Source organism: Delphinus delphis, chromosome 10 (assembly GCF_949987515.2).
Source record: "Delphinus delphis chromosome 10, mDelDel1.2, whole genome shotgun sequence".
Taxonomy (NCBI): Eukaryota; Metazoa; Chordata; class Mammalia; order Artiodactyla; family Delphinidae; genus Delphinus; species Delphinus delphis.
The window spans coordinates 46,148,278-46,166,870 of record NC_082692.2 but is presented as its reverse complement, the minus strand read 5'-3'; the positions used below and the strand labels follow the sequence as shown (position 1 = coordinate 46,166,870).

Genomic DNA, 18,593 nt, shown 5'->3' with positions numbered 1-18,593 from the left:
AACCACTGCCTCCTCTGTTCTCCCTCACCAGTCTCTGCCATCAGTATCACTAAAAATAGCAGCACTCTATCCAAAGCGCCACGGTTCCCCTCAAGATTTCACAGAAGCAACTGCTGGTGAGGCCGGCAGCTCCATGGTTACTGAGAACAGGCCATATGCTGCTTGGAGGACTCAGACTTCAAAGAAATTTCTGAACTGCCAGTTAACTTCCTGAGGTATTTTGAAATATTGCAAACACACTGTATATTTTTACTTTCTAGATTACTCTGAGAATACCTTTTATCATCACAATTGAAAAGTTAGCTTCTATTCAAGAATTCCTGGATTTTTTTTTTTTTTTTAATTTATAATGTGAGTTGACATATTCTGGGATCTGACCAGTATGGGAATGAAATATAAGGTAGGGTTTTGCTACTGGATATTACTGCATTTTGTTTTGTTTTGGTTTTTGTTTCCTTCCTCTTCTTATAGAGTTATTGGCTAGGTGAACTAAACTAAAATGAGTGTTTCTCTGCCAGAGTCAAAAACAAAATAACACAAATAAAAACATTAAACTTGTTAGAATATTCTTACTACACTAGACCACAAGAACTGTTTTCCATATCATTCTTTCCACCTACTAATTCAAAGATTTATACTTTCTTAAGGTTTTTTATTTTTTATTTTTTTAAGGAAGTGTTAGATCAGGATGTTTAATTTAATTAAAATTTCTGTGAGGGTTTGAGTCATGTCTAATATTATCTTCTATGAAGCCTGATATTTCACATGTAGTTGAGCATGCAACAGAGATGGAAGAAATATTCTTGCATAGTTATTTTGTCCTGACTTAGATAACTATTCAAATATCTCCTTTTATCATAAAGAAAAACTCAAGTTTAAGACATACATTGTGTAGCACCTTAACAGCATAACCAATACAGAAAAACAATCTGCATTATTTCCTAGAAAGTTGAGGCAAGCTAGTCACTGCAAACAAGGCTATTAAACAAACACATTTGTCTACAAAGGCAGGTGCCTGACGCTGGGCCTGAGGAGCAGGCTGTGGGCTCAGGCTTTGCTGGTGGGCACAGAAGGGGCACCTAGTGATGCTTCAGGCATTTATTTATTTTTTCATTCAATAGAATGTGAAAAACAGGCTTGCAGTTTTGTGTTGATTTCCTTAATGCCTGCTGATATAAACTTTAAATAAACACAACTAAACTTTGTAGGCTTGAGCTACCAAGTATCACTCAATTGAATATGTGCTGTTTTTCATTTTCTATTTCTATGAGATTTACTTTTGAACAAACACAAGACAAAAAGAGAAGGTATCCTTAAATCTTGAGACTCCATGGCTCATAGCGTATTCACTGGGGCCCTAAAAGTCAACAAAGGTATCTCTCTTATTCTTTCAATCTCTCTCTCTCTCTTTCTCTGTATATGTGTTTATATTGTACTTTATATATAGGTAAGTATATAAATGCCATACATGTAGGTAAATAAATAATACATATATATTTCATTCATATATATATATATATATATATATATATATACACCTCTGTGTATAAATATATACACACATTTACATATTTGTACGTGTGTGTTTGGACAATTATATTTCAATGCCTATTAGACATTCACATAGACATGTTGAGTGTGTAGTTAAACACATGAATCTAGAACCTGCAGGAGAGACTGGGAGCTGGATGTACACAGATGGAATGAGATCATGAAGGGAAGAAAGAAGTCTGAAGACCAAGTCCTGGGCTTGGAGGTCTGGAAGAAGAAAAGGATCCAGTCACAAGAACTGAGGAGGAGACAATGAAGAATGAATGAGAGTGACCTGCACTGTTGGTGGGAATGCAAATTGGTGCAACTACTGTGGAAAACAGTATGGTGTTTCTTCAAAACATTAAAAATAGAACTATCATATGATGCAGGAATTCCACTCTTGGGTATTTTTCCAAAGAAAACAAAAACACTAATTCAAAAATATACATGCACCCTAATGTTCATAGCAGCATTATTGAGCAACAGCCAAGATATGGGAAGCAGCCAAGATATGGGAAGTGCTCATCAATAGATGAATAGATAAAGATGTGGTATGTAGATATAGATATATAGTGTAATATTACTCAGCTATTAAAAAAATGAAATCTTGCCATTTGTAACAACATGGATGGACCTAGAGGGTATTATGCTAAGTGAAATGACAGAGATAGACAAATACCATATGATTTCACTTACATACGGAATCTAAAAATCAAAACAAATGAACAAACATAACAAACAGAAACAGAGTCATAGATACAGAAAACAAACAGGCAGTTGCCAGAGAGCAGGGAGGGGAGAGTGGAGAGAAATAGGTGAGGGAGATTAAGAGGCACAAACTTCCAGTTATAAAATAAATGAGTCACAGGTATGAAATGTACAGTGTGGGGAATATAGTCAATAATTATGTCATATCTTTGTGTGGTGACAGATGATAACTTATTGTTGTGATCATTTTGAAATGTATAGAAATATGGAATTTCTATGTTGTGTCCCAGGAACTAACAGTGTTTCAGGTCAATTATACTTCAAAAACAAACAAAACAAACACCTAGAAAAAGAGATCAGATTTGTGGTTACCAGAGGCATGGGGTTGGGGAAGGGGGAACTGTAGGAAGGTGGTCATAGGTACAGACTCCCAGTTGTAAGACAAATAAGTACTCAGGATGAAATGTTCAACATGATGACTGTAGATAATAACACTGCTGTATGATACATAGGAATGTGAAGAGCATTAATCCTAAGAGTTCTCACCACAAGGAAAAAATAATTTTTCTTTATCTCCTATTTTATATATATGATATGATGAATGCTCACTTAAATTATTGTGATCATTATTTCATGATGTATGTAAGTCAAATCATTATCCTGTACACCTTAAACTTATACAGTCCTGTATGTCAATTGTATCTCAATAAAACTGCAAGGGGGAAAAAAAGGCAAGATTAGGAGATTTTAAAAAGAAGTGATACAATTAGCCAATAAATGCATGCAACAGTCAACGTTATTAATAAATTAAAATTTTAAATTTAAAAAAAGGATGGATGAGAGCAACTGATTGCAAATAACATTCTCGAAGAATTTTGCTATGAAGGTCAGCAAAGAAATTGGGTGGTAGCTAAATGGGAATAAGTATGGTTATAAACAAAAATATGGCTACGGTTGCCAGGATAGTTATAAAGACACAGATTCTCCTTCAGAGCCATCACACTTGCATTCTCTCTCATTCTGATTTTTCTTGGGTTGGTTCCTTCTCATAATCCAGTGCTCTACTTAATCATCATACCAAACTACTACTCCCATCATTAACCTCTTTGCCATTCCTCTGTTTTATTTTAATCCATAACAATTATCAATGCCTGAAAGTAGAAAATTTATTTATTCACTTATTTATTGTCTGTCTCTCCCACTGGAATGCAAACTCCAGGAGGAAATTTTTTTCTCACATTTATTACTGTGAACCAGAACTGCAATGACACATAGTGTGACACATAATGTATTATTTGTAAATAATTACAAATATTTCTGTAATTAATATAGGAATATATGCCTGTGTCACTCTATAAATACACACAGACACATATATACACTTCCACTGCAGAATCAGATGAGTTTTACTTATTTGCTAGAAATATAAAATCACATAAAATATTCCTTTCTGTTCAGGTCACGTGGCAGAGAAGCAAAATAGCAGCATAGCAATAAAAGTTTTACCTAGGATTTATTTTTATCAAGTGTTTACTAAGGTAAATTTTTTCACACCCATGTCTGTGGTTTTATTTCAGCCATGTTGTCCTTAGCAGTTAAAGTCTTATCTACATTCTAAAAAGCATATTTTATAGGAGAATACGTTATTATTGATGTTGTTGCTATTAAATGTTTTCATTTTCTTTTATGTTTTAAAGGAGCAATGAAAATACTCAAAGCAGAAACAAACATGATGGATCACCCAAAAAGTAATCAATATAGAAACAGGACTTTGTAATGGGTAATATCAGTAAATTAAACCTAATGGAAACTTAATAGAACCAAATTTTTTCTTGCTAGATTTTCAAATACTTATGCTGGTACCTAACATGCTCACAGGAAAGAAAGAAACCAGTATGAACAGGAAAAAATGTCCAAATACATGGGAATGAAAAATATACACCTATTTGCTTTAAAAAAATATGGAGAGACTACACTTGACTCTGGGTATGCAAAGCTGACTAGGATATTTCTCTGGCCCATGGAAGCTAACAGTTTAATGAGAGAAACAGAAAATTTCAATAAAATATGTTTATGGTTAAGGAAGGAGACCCTGCCTAATCTAAATCTTAAAGAATGTGTGAGGAAAAAAGAAAGTGTGAGAGAATAAATGCATGAAAAATGAAGTTTCTGTTGTAAGACTTTGAGATATCTGGAGAACATATCACAAAAAAAAAAAATTAAAGAATATATGAAAATACAGACATACTTTTTGAATAAATCTCTATAAATAGTTATTTTAACACAGAATACTAACACAGAGAAAATTGCTATCACTTTATGAAATGGGAAAATGATGTAGTTCAGATGCAAAATAAATCACTTCAAATATCCAAGTTGATAATAGTTTTTAGCTTATTTTTCTTTGGGGATCAAGTGAGTTGTTTAATATCACTGAAGCATTTCAAAAAATAAGTGAAATTCTCTTAGATTTGCAGATAAGTATTTGAAATTGCTTCAGGTAAGAGGATCTGAGTGAAATAGAGCAGAGAGATAAAATGAGGGAATGATATGGTGGATGGGATCCGGTGATACAGCTGAAGAAAGAACAGGGATCCAGTCAGGGAATTAAAGAAAATGAGCACACACATATAGAAACATCCTATGGAGGACGCAGAAAAAAACGAAAAGATTTGACAGCAACCTACACAGAGGACTAAAAAGAATAAAAATACAGAATTACATGTTTTGGGAGAAAAAGACCAGTAATTGATTTTTTATGAAAATAGGGGAGACATCAGAAAGTGCAACAGAGTAATCCCAAAGGGTAAAATTCATGGGAAATAATTGGAGGACAGCTCATATGTGCTTGTAAATGTGACCGTCCTGTTACAGGTAACTCCCTGTGTATGTTAAGTATCAAATTCAAAGTTCATACCTTTGCTTTATCTCTCATTGATCCTTTGCCCAGGATAGACATTTTAGCACCTGTTTCTTCCTGTAGCCTCTTCAAGGAGTTTCCTCTTGGTCCAAGCAATTTCCCCACAAAATTGAACTAGGAAACAAAATCAATAGAATGTCTGTTTTAAATAGAGAAAAGTAATAATTTACACCAAGCAAAACTGATGGGTTATGGGTTTTTCAATCTTTACCATGGAGAAGAGAGTTATGCTATTCACATACCCAAACACACAGACACAGACACAGACACAGACACACACACACACACACACACACACACACACAGAGAGAGAGAAAACCATCTCAGACCTCCGAGATTAGATCCACTTTTAAAAAGACACTTCTTTCCAAAGGAATGCCAAAGTCAGTAATATTTTGAACATATCATTTACTCATATAATCACATAGATAAATAAATTACTCAAGAATAAAATTAGGGAGAAGCACTAGGGTTTACAAAATTTTTAAAGGCTTTTTCTCTCCAATCAGATTATTGAAATAAAAAACAATTTTAACATGTCTATGCACATTCAAAATTGTAAAAGTAAATATTTTTAATTTTTTTTAAAGTAAAATTTAATATTTATGTTTGATAAGTATTGTCTATGCCTATAACATTCCATTCCAAATTTAATGATTGGAAATAGATTCAACTGTTCTTTGATCTTACCTTCTCTATGTTAAAGAGTTGTTCTAAGGATCAGCAAATAAAAGATGTGAACACATACAGAAAAGTTTAAAATGCTAGATAGAGCATATATACAAAACCATTTGCCTAAATGGAAAATTCTGGGAGTGGGGGAACCTATCTAATTTATTTAATAATCCTAAAATATGGTTAAAAACAAGGAAACTAAAAGCAGATATCAGAGTATGTTGCCAGCTACTAAAGGCACAGCACCACACCAAGTGACTCAGGCAATCACTCACTCATTAATTTTAAAAATACAAAAGTCTTAAATTGCACTAAAAACTATGTTGGGCACATGAAATGGAGAAAAATAAAATTAGGTAACTGTCTTCTAAATCAGAGTTATTCTATTTTTTAAACCTGTGATCCCAGAGTAAGAACTAAACCACATTTAATGGTAAAAGATTAAATGCTTTTCCCCTAAATCCAGGATAAAGTCAAGATACCTGTTCTTACCACAGCTATTTAGTGCTGTACTGGAGTGTGGATTGCCATATCTATAGGCAAGTAAGGTAAACAGAACAATATAAAGTTCAGAAAGACCATGCTTAGATGGTCAAACTGATTTTCAACAGAAGTGCCACATACATAATAAAGGCCATGACAAACCCACAACTAATAACATTATATTTAAAAGTGAAAAGCTGAAATCATTCCCTCTAAGATCAGGATGCCCACTCTCACCACTTTTATTCAACCTAGTTTTGGAAGTCCCAGCCACAGCAACCAGAGAAGAAAAGGAAATAGAAAGAATCCAAATTGGAAAGGAAAAAGTAAAACTGTCACTGTTTCCAGATGACATGATACTATACATAGAAAATCCTAAAGATGCCACCAGAAAACTACTAGAGCTCATCAATGAATTCTGTAAAGTTAAAGGATAACAAAATTAATATACAGAAATCTTTGCATTTCTATACACTAACAATGAAATATCAGAAAGAGAAATTAAGGGAACAATCCCATTTACCATTGCATTCTTCCTGGTTCAGTCTTGGGAGATTGTACACAACTCTGTTGTGGTTTAAGCCACTAATTTTGTGGTAATTCTTACAGCAACAGTAGAAAACTAATATACTAAGGAAAGAAGGAACTGTCAAATGTAGAGCATAACAGCCTCTCCATAATAAGAACAGTGAAATTGCTTTGTACACCATAGCAAAAAAATAAATACAGATGGATTATAGACTTAGGTCTGAAAGACAAATTTTAGAATTTCCTCATAAGAGAAATTATAAGGAAATAATGTCTAAGAGTTCTAAAACAAGATGTAAAAATATGCTAAGAGTAGAATAAAAGCCTGATTAAATTAAGAATATCTGTTTATTAAAATATACCATAAGAAAGGCAAAAAATATAAGCCACAAATTTGGAGACTATTTACATTATATGTTAACAATAAATTATTAGTTTACAATCCCAAGTATAAAACTGTAAGGAAAAGACAAACAAAAGATAATAGGTATAATCATGAAGAAGGAAGAGAATGGCCAAAGAAAAAGGGAGAATATTCAACCTTATTAACAGTTAAACAAAAATCAAATTAAGACCACAGTGAGATCCCATTTCACACACATTATGGTGGTAGAAATAAGGAGTCAGAAACCAAACACTGACCAGAATGTGGAGCCACAGAGACTCATATACACTGCTTGTAGGACTGTGAGTAAGTACAACCCTGCTGGCATCGTCCTGTAAATCTGTAAATGCATTTAACCCATGCCTCACATACCCATTCCCAGGTATATTCTCTAGAGAAATCTTAGCATGTGTACAAGAATGTTCAAAGTCTCAAGGCTTGTAGGAACAAAAATAACTGGGGAAAATCATCAATTCAGTGGTGGTGTGCCCTCACCTGGACACCACACTAACATGTGTCCACACCTCAGACACGTGCATAGGACTCCTTACGATGTGTTTCCTTTGGTGCTGGATTCTGCCAGTGACAGAAGGTTGCATGAGATTTAGAAGGTGAACATGAACTGCAGTCCATTACTCCTGGCAAATCACAGTGGTCAGACACGGCTGCTTACTGACCTCCACATGAGTCCTACTCTGTTGATAGGGCAGCCCCACAGACCACTCCACAGGCCCAGTCCCAGGTCCTTGCAGGCGTGGGGCTCAGATCTTCATGTCCCCTGGTGGCAGCCTTCCTAACGTCCCTTCCCCCATCTTCCAAGAGTCATGTCAGTCCTGAATTACACATTATAACTATTATGTAGAGAGTGGATTCTATTTTCCCATCAGAACCATGACTGACACAAATGAGTAAGTACATTGTCACATACCCATAGTGGAATATTTACAGCAGTGAACATAAATTACCCATAACTATATGAAATCTCATGAACAAATTCTAGAAATAAAACTTTGAGTGAAAAATTCAAGCTCTAGACATATGACACTGTTTTTATAAAACTCAACAAAGTTCAATAATTTTTAAATTATGAATATATGCATGAGTAGTACATCCAATTTTTAAATAACAGGTATAATAATAAACACAAAATTCAAGACCTTAGTAACTCTGGGAATGGAATGGATAGTAGGGAATGTGATCAAAGAGAAACAAACAGGTCGTGTCAAAGCAATAGGTAATATTTTAGACTGTTACTTAGAAGTTCATGAGTGTTCATTTTATTTTTTCACACTCTACTTGAAAATTATACATATACTTTGAATCGGTTGACAATTGTACAACTTTTAAAAGAAATCAAATAGAGCAATCCAGTTGAGTAAAATTTGATTGGACTTCTAGTACTCTACATAACCTTCTTGTCCCTTTGCAGGTAGTAGTAAAGCTTCAAATTCAAAAATACCAAAGCACTCAAAGTGATGTCTCCATTGGGGTGCTTATGACTCTGAGAGGAAGAGGTAGCATTTCAGGCAGTCTTGGCTGGAGACAGGTTATTGACAAAATATATACATAGTCCCAACTCTCAGAAGTTTGTCCTCTGCCTTGATTATTGTGACACATTTTTCAACATCTATTTCAATACAGTAGCTTTATTTTTAACCAATGTCCAATTTGAAACCAAATTGTGCTGAAGCTGTAAGAGAGACATCACCTTTAATTCTTTCACAAACTCTACTTTTTGGAATAGAATACAAACATCCAACAGAATGAATATGTTGTATAATCAGAGACTTAATTTCACAAATTAACAGAAAATATGTTTCTTGATTAACATTAATTATGTAACTTTTTAAAGCAATCAGTTCTTCTTTTAATATGTTTTTATAATTTATAAATGTGCAATCTACCATTTGCTTTTGACAAAAAGTATTTTATTTTTTTAATCATAGTTGAAATTTCCTGAAGTGATTTCATCTCTTCCCTAATATCTGGAGTTTTTAGAGCCAACACTGGGGAATGGCTCAGAGGACTTTTTTTTTAATACACAACTATTATTTGGATAAGTAAAAATGCCCCAACATCAGTGAATATGTAGAGCACAATTCTTACGAGCGTGTTTCTGAAGCCCGATTTCGTGGGTTTGTAAATTCACTAGCTGTACCAATTTGGCTATATTGCTTACATTCCCCTAATCTTCATTTTTCTTATCTGTAAATAGAGATAATAAAAATACTAATACATGCACAATAAGAGCTCGACAAATATAGGCTGTTATTATTACATTATTATTGTTTCGGTAGACTGTAATTGTACCTGACACCTCTAGTGAAGTTTGACTTTGGTAATCCTTAATTCTTTTATTATTTTTATATTGTTAATATTTTATTTTTTGTATTTATTATGTATTATATTGTTATAACTATTGATCTCTATTACTTGCTACAATTAACCTTTTTTGAAAGTTCACCATGTACCAAGCACACTCTGCTGAGTCCCCCACGTGGATGAGCTCATAGCGCATGCGCGTGGGGTGGCAAGAAGGGGCTGCCTATACCACAACCAGGGCGCCTCCCTCCAAACTCCCACAAAGAACACTGCCAGCCCACCTCTCTCCCTCTTCCTCGCTCAAGTGGACTTGTTTTCAGGAAAGCCTGGACACCATTTCTTTTCGAGATTTTAACACATCAGAAGTAATCGTGAAACTGATCACAGATTTTTGAACTTGTGCTTAGGTTTTGGAAATTTATTTTTAGATTAGTTCTGAAAATAGCCAGTAGAAAAGTTGTGTTCTGACAAGACATTGTCATTCCTCTGCTTTCAGTCTATGTGCAGTCCCCCTTCAAACAAAGCCAAGTAACATAATCATGGCAGGTGAATGGTCAGTTCGCTGACAACGGTTGGTCCTAACCTTTTCATTAGAGCAAATCTCTTTTGTACACAGAAAATAACTCAAGAGCTACACAACAGTGCCTTCAATATTTAGCCGCAATTTGGTAACTTGGGAATCTCTATAGAGTCTTAAGACTCAATAGAGTGAACACTCAATAGAGTGTTTTCAGTATGTTAGATATCTTCAAATAATTTCAAAGTATTTTATCCACATGTGTTTTAAGAAAATTAAATTTGTGCATTCATTTATGATTAATGTTGAAGTCATTAAGCTGTTGTTTTGTAATAATTTTATATTCAAAAATTCTTCTGAGCATTTTAATCAGATTTTTATTTTTTTTCCAAAAGCAAAAATTTAAACTGTGTCAAGTAAAATTAATAGAAAGAACATATTTCAGTGAGTTTGTAAAGTGACAAAACATAATTTCGGAAAAAGCAAGTGTTTATCATAAAACGAGAGACATTTTAAGAAAAATATTTTAGGAACATTTTTAACAGAGTGAATCCAAGAACACTTTTAAATCAGGTGAATATAAATTTAATAATATTGGGCATACATATTTCAATATTTACCAATTCAACCAGGATACCCTAGAATGTCTTATCTATAGACTCCCATTTGCTCTTTCCTTATTATTAATATATTTCCTCATGATTAATAATATCTGACGAATACTTGGATGAAATAAACCTGTTCACAAGTGGCATTTTTCTAGTCACCTGTTTATAAACTAACTCCAGCAACTCCATTCCTTCTCTACTAGGAGAGGTGCTGCACCTCATCTAGTTTTCTCCTTTGTGGGCACCATGTCTATACCTGCTTTGTGACAAAAGGCAGTGCTGACCATCTGGCCACTTGTGAAGAGTCTCCTGATGCCACCCCTGCTCCTTCTTCTTCTTTCATAGGACACAGCTGGACTTGAACGCCCTCACCTCCTGATCCTCAAATTCCTCTTGTCCTCATCTGTTCATACCTGAACACTATTTTTATCTCCATCCTAATCCTGATTTGGGGGTGAATCCCCTTCTTAACTGGTAAGACTTCACAGAGCTTCTGTTCTGCGCTTTGGGAACTCAACATTAAATCAGTGTTTACTAGTCTATCCTTGTGTTTGCTGCTGTTAAAAAAAAGTAAAGCAATTGGGGCAGACTGCACAAAGAGAGACCACAGTTGCAGATCAAAAAATAGCCTTCTTGTATAAATAGACAGGAAAAGACAACATTTCAGGTATTCACCACAGCAATCAACAAAGAACATTAGTAATCAAGGGAATAGAGATTTATTCAATCATAAAAATATCAAGCTATGTCTGTAGAATTAAATAACACAATTTGGAATTTACATAGGACTCTATCAAAGAAAACTACTTTCAATTTAACAAAATAGACAATTATGAGTATTCAAGAACATAGGGAAGAAAAATAAGAATGTTTTATAGAAGTGGTGAGAGTGGGCATCCTTGTCTTGTTCCAGATTTTAGCGGAAAGGCTTTCAACTTTTCACCATTGAGTATTATATTGGCTGTGGGTTTGTCATAAATAGTTTTTACTATTTTGAGATATGTTCCCTCTATCCCCACTTTGGTAAGACTTTTTGTCATGAATGGATGTTGAATTCTGTCAAATGTTTTTCTGCATCTATTGAGATGATCATGTGATTTTTGACTTCTTTTGTTAATGTGGTGTATCACATTGATTGATCTGCATATGTTGAACTGTCCTTGTGAACTTGGGATGAATAAGACATGGTCGTGGTGTATGACTTTTTTTTATGTGTTGTTGGATTTGGTTTGCTAATATTTTTTTGAGAATTTTTCCATCTATAGTCATCAAAGATATTGGCCTGTAATTTTCTTTTTTGGTGGTGTCTTTGTTTGTCTGGTTTTGGTATCAGGGTGATGGTGGCTTCACAGAATGTCCTTGGCAGTGTTCCCTCCTGTTCAACTTTCTGGAAGAGTTTGAGAAGGGTCAGTATAAGTTCTTCTTTGTATGTTTGGTATAATTCATCTGTGAAGCCGTCTGGTCTTAGACTTTTGTTTGTAGGGATTTTTAAAATTACAGATTCTATTTCAGTTCTAGTGATTGTTCTGTTCAAATTATCTATTTCTTCTTGATTCAGTTTTGTTGGGCTGTATGTTTCTGGAAACTTGTCCATTTCTTCTAGATTATCAAATTTGTTGGCATATAATTGTTCATAGTATTCCCTTAGTTTTTTGTAATTCTGTGTTATCAGTTGTTATGTCTCCTTTTTCATTTCTTATTTTGTTTGTGTTCTCTCTCTTTTCTTCTTGGTGAGCCTGGCCAGAGGCTTGTCAATATTATTTATCAGACAAGAAAAACAAATAAAAGGTATCCAAATTGGAAGGGAAGAGGTAAAATTGTCATTATATGAAATGGTATGATACTATATATAGAAAACCATAAAGACTCCACACAAAAACTACTAGAACAGATAAACGAATTCAGCAAGGTAGCAGGATACAAGGTTAGTATACAGAAATCAGTTGCATTTATTTACACTTACAATGAAATATCAGAAAGGGAATGCAAAAAACAATACCTTTTAAAATTGCAACACAAAAAATAAAATAGTTAGGAATAAACCTCCCCAAGGAAGTGAAAGACTTATACACTGAGAACTAAAAAACATTAATAAAGGAAACTGAAGATGATTCAAAGAAATGAAAATATATGACATGCTCTTGGATTAGAAGAATTAATATTGTTAAAATGACCATACTACCCAAAGCTATCTACAGATTTAATATGATCCTTATCAAATTACCCATGACCTTTTTCACAAAAGTAGAACAAATAATCCTAAAGTTCATATGGAACTATAAAAGACCCAGAATTGCTAAGGCAATCCTGAAGAGAAAGAACAAAGCAGGAGGCATAGCCATTACAGTCTTCAGACAATAGTACAAAGCTACAGTAATCAAAACAGTGTGGTATTGGCACAGAAACAGACATACAGATCAATGGAACAGAATAGAGATCCCAGAAATAAACCCACACACCTACAGTCAATTAATCTTTGACAAAGGAGGCAAGAATATACAATGGGAAAAAGTCTCTTCAGCAAGTGGTTTTGGGAAAGTTGGACATCTGCATGTAAATCAATGATGTTAGAACACGCCCTCTCACCATACACAAAAATAAACTCAAAATGGCTTAAAGACTTAAACATAAGACATAGCACCATAAAACTCTTAGAAGAGAACATAGGCATAACATTCTCTGACATAAATAGTACAAATGGTTTCTTAGGTCAGCTTACCAAGGAAATAGAAATAAAACCAAAAATAAACTAATGGGACCTAATCAACTTACAAGATTCTGTAAAGCAAAAGAAACCATAAACAAAGTGAAAAGACAACCTAAAGAATGGGAGAAAATATTTGCAAATGATGCAACTGACAAAGGTTTAATTTCCAAAATATACAAACAGCTCATACGAGTAGACAACAAAAAAAACAAACAACCCAATCAAAAAATGGGCAGAAGACCTAAAGAGACATTTCTCCAAAGAAGAAATACAGATGTCCAATAGGCACACAAAAAGATGCTCAACATCGCTAATTGTTAGAGAAACACAAGTCAAAACTACAATGAGGTACCACATAACACCATTCAGAATGGCCATCGTTAAAAACTCTACAAACAGCAAATGCTGGAGAGGGTGTGGAGAAAAGGTGACCCTCCTACACTGTTGGTGGGAATGTAAGTTGGTGCAGCCACTGTGGAAAACAGTATGGAGGTTCCTCAGAAAACTAAAAATAGAATTACCATACGATCCAGCAATCCCACTCCTGTGCAAATCCAGACAAAACTATAATTCAAAAAGATACATGCACCCCTATGTTCATAGCAGCACTATTCACAATAGCCAAGACATTTGGAAACAAACTAAATGTCCATCAACAGATGAACGGATAAAGAAGATGGGGTACATATGTAAAATGGAATACTACTCAGCCATAAAAAAGAAGGAAATAATGCCATTTGCAGCAACATGGATGCAACTAGAGATTATCTACTAAGTGGAGTAAGTCAGAAAGAGAAAGACAAATACCATATGATATCACTTATATGTGGAATCTAAAATATGACACAAATGAACCTATTAATGAAACAGAATCAGAGACATAGAGAATAGACTGGTGGTTGCCAAGGGGGAGAGGGTGGGAGAGGGTAGGAGTGGGAGTTTGGGATTAGCAAATGAAAATTGGTATTATAGAATGGATAAACAATAAGGTCCTACTGTATAGCACAGGGAACTATATTCAAAATCCTGTGATAAACCATAATGGAAAGGAATATGAAAGAGAATATATATACATATACATTCTCTTTCATATTCAATTACTCTTGCTTGTCATAAGATCAAACAATCCCATTTCAGAAGGAAGTACTTGAATTTGAAGGAAGCATACACAGCTAGTGAAAAAGAATCCATCAGTATCAACTATAAACATGTGGGTCCTTTAATATGTGTTGGTGGGGTTTACCTTGTGCTTAATCAGTATTTGTCTCAAGTTTCAAAATAATATGATGTATGTTAAAGTCACACCATAGTATACATAATGGTTTGGGTTTCATAGAAATGGCAAAAAAAAAACACCTTGAGAACATGCTGATAAAAACTGAACATGAATTTTTAAAATGTAAACACACACAATTAATGTCCCATTAGTTCTGCTATAAATAATCCTTCAATATGTTTGAGCACTTGTATGTGCAAATCACAGTCTCCTTTCATAGGCAACTAAAGTACATTTGGTCATGTTTTAAATGTTTTTCATCCTGTGTGGAGTGTCTGGAAATGTCTCCTGAGCCCATCTTTGCCCCATTTATACAACTCTAAGGGCACCTTCCCCAAGCTCAAGGTATTATTATTTGAAAAGATTCGTTTAAAACTCTATTATTTAGTGAAAAGTATCAACATTAAGAGCCCTAATCATAATTACTACTACGATTCAAACCCAAACCCTAATTTGTTCAGTGTGTACAACTGCCAATAAAAACTGTTTCTAGAGCACCACACAGATGAGACTGCCATAGAGTCATGATGACTAAATGTTTTCTCAGCACAGTGACACATAGGTACATAATTCTTCTTTCATCCAAATCTTTGCAAATTTAATTACTTAACAGATACTTTTTTGGCCTTTTAAATAGTCACAAAAATAACAGCTTAATACTTGCTATATTCTTATATTTCAGAATTTTAAAAACCTTTAAATAAACCACAGTGGTGCCATTGTATAGAATCCTGAAAGTGTCACATATGTCTCTTATAAACTGCATTTACATGTCCAAAATAGTGATGTTTGTTCTTTACAAGTCTTCTTCCTCTCCACACAATGTCATGATGTCAGTATATGAGCTTATGTTTGATGAGGACATAATCATTCAAGAAGAATTTATTGAACATCTACTATGTGTCAGGCACGAGGAATGGAGAAGGGCATAAAACAAAGTTCCTTGACCCTATGGAGCCTACATTCCATTCCAATTATACATTTATTTTCAACTTAAACATAGTTAAATAGCCAACTGCTTTTCAGTTTCTGGGCTGGTATCTAGTTTTTTCAAGGTTTAGGCTGCCTAAAAATCACCTATTGTATTGTTTAGTATTTTATTGTATACAACATAATGCCAACCATCCTAAAAGGATATGCCTTAATTCCTAAGGTTAGATATTAATTCAGTAGCAGAGTGAAGAAAAAAGTTATTTTTTTTTCATTTGCTCATTAAATACCAACACTTTGATCAACATTAGTTAAAGGATTGGGTGCTGTGAGCAGACTTCTCAGTGTTGGTGTACTCTAAAAGGAGTCCCCCTAAAATTGAGTTCCCTTACCGAGTTTGTGATTAATCTCCATCCAAAACTTTATCCCCTTGCTTGTCCCCTCTGACCTCAGTCCTGTGCTCACTGACCACTAATCATCCAGCATCAGGTGACTAAAATTGCTGTTGTATCATCACATTTCATCATTAATGTACAAACTCGGGTTGCTTCTCCAGGGCAAGATGAGCTCACAGACCCCCAGGCCACGGACCACCTGGCCAGAGAATCATATACCAGAGACATCCTGACTCTTGAAACTGAGATTAAGAAATGAAACCGATGGGACTTTGCTGGTGGCACAGTGGTTAAGAATCCGTCTGCCAACACAGGGGACACTGGTTCAAGCCCTGGCCAGGAAGATCCCATCTGCCTCGGAGCAGCTAAGCCAGTGTGCCACAACCACTGAGCCTGCACTCTAGAGTCTGTGAACCACAAATACTGGGCCCGTGTACCACAATTACTGAAGCCTACGCACCTAGAGCCCATGCTCCACAACAAAGAGAAACCACCACAATGAGAAGCCCGCGCAATGCAAGAAAGAGTATCCCCCGCTCGCCACAACTAGAGAAAGCCCATGCAGAGTGACGAAAAGTCAACGCAGTCATAACTAACTAACTATCTAAATAAATAAATAAATAAATAAATAAATAAATAAATAAATAAATAAATAAAAGAAATGAAACAGAAAGGTCACAAGATGATGAGTAATCCCAGCTTCTTTGTTCTTCCCCTTTAAACACCATACAGACATGATTGTTACCTTCAGTTTGACTCAGTTACCTTCAGAATTGTCCTAATTGACCAAATTGATGTCTGACAGCTCAATACATAGTAGGTATTCTATTAAATAAATTGAAGGAAGAAATGAATTGTTGAGTGAATAAGTAATAATCTAGCGAGAGAAATAATATGTCGCAAAGCAATGTAAGATTGGGCACAAATGGAATACATGAGGAAGGCACAATATCAATAGGTATAGTGTCTCCTCTGATTAAAAAAAAATAATAAAATGTTTGTTTCGCTAAGTATCAATACTTTTACAACATAAGGGATAAAGCATTTGACCATACATTTGAAAAATACATGTCTAACATAATTACAATGGCATTTTTTGTTGTTTTCAGCAAAATGACTCAGTAAATGCTGGAAGAATATTTGCATGATGCCTTCTTTGTAAAATCACCTAAAGTAGTCTACAGCAATTTTGCGATTCACTCCAACCACATAATGCCTTGGCATATTTTATGAACATAAAGCAGCCTAAATGTGAATTCCAAGTGACTGAGGTTTAGAAATTTCTGGCCATGCTTTTGAATCCAATGATGATAATACTAAAATAATATACAAGTAATGAACAATGTTATAAAAAATGTTATTTTGAGGAGTATGTGTGTGGTTTCTTTTATCAAGTTTCTTAACATATTTATCAAAGGTTCACAGGTTTATCAGAGATTTAGAACATATTATTAAACATGTAAAGTGGTTTTGATTATTTAAATTATCAAGTTTTAAAACCCACAAATATGAGTTCATCCCTAGGTAGGTGAAGAATTTTTAACAATTTTCTCCAAAACAAAGATTAAAACTGATGATTATTTGACTTTTAAAAATAAAGTATCTTAATTTATAATTTACTCTTTATCAGAGGAAACAAAAAAAGGATCATTTCTTTGTTATCATTTATACCATAGAATTCATGACAGGAATTGAAAGGAAAGTTTACTAAATTCATGAAAGTGTGCATGAGATGTAATAATTATTCTATACCTAAGATCTAATATTCTGAAGAATATTATACCACAGACAGTATATTTAATGTACTTTAGTTTCTACTTCTGTGGTGTTAAAAGGTTTTAAAGTGCTTTGATGCAAAATGGCAAATGACATATTTTAGAAGTGGTCAATATTTTTTGCATTTGCTACTAAAAGGGAATATTTTTATATGTCATTGTTGAGAGACTAGCTCATAGAGAAAAAGCCAGCTATATTTTTTAACCAATTTCTTCTCAAAATCTTTATCATCATATCTTACTTCTCCATAGGCAAACTGCTTTCTCAACTGACTTGCAAGAGGTTGATAATCCATGTGGCAAAGTCTGTAGTAAAATTCTGCCCAGCATATCTGAACATAATTGCTTTAAATCATGAACTAATAAGCACAAGCAGTGATTCACTACAATCCAGAACAGTCTGTCCACTGTGAAGAAAGTATATCTTGGGTTTTCCTGTGTAAGGATATATGTTTCACTATACTTTTATTTAGTATGCTATGTTTTTTCTCTCATGTTTTAAATAAAAGGTGGATATTTTAATAAATTTGATATACTATTATTTACAGATTAACCCATTAACCATTCATGTAGAATATGACCATTAAAAAAGGATGGCTTTACTCTTCAATAAGTGGTGCTGGGAAAACTGGACAACTACATGTAAAAGAATGAACTTAGAACATTCTCTAACACCATATAAAAAAATAAATTCAAAATGAATTAAAGACCTAAGTATAAGACCAGAAACCATAAAACTCCTAGAGGAAAGCATAGGCAGAACACGCTTTGACATAAATTACAGCAATATGTTTTTGGATCCATCTCCTAAAGCAAATGAAATAAAAGCAA

At 34.1% G+C, this 18,593-nt stretch overlaps 1 protein-coding gene across 1 annotated transcript in view; it reads right to left on the bottom strand.

The window, feature by feature from the left end:
- The window catches only part of KHDRBS2 (KH RNA binding domain containing, signal transduction associated 2), a 684,497-nt gene that overhangs the window by 467,288 nt on the left and 198,616 nt on the right, over positions 1-18,593 (bottom strand). Inside the window, exon 3 of the mRNA XM_060022069.1 lies at positions 5,159-5,275. Coding sequence (XP_059878052.1) covers positions 5,159-5,275 — 117 coding nt within the window. The remainder of the gene's footprint in view (positions 1-5,158; positions 5,276-18,593) is intronic.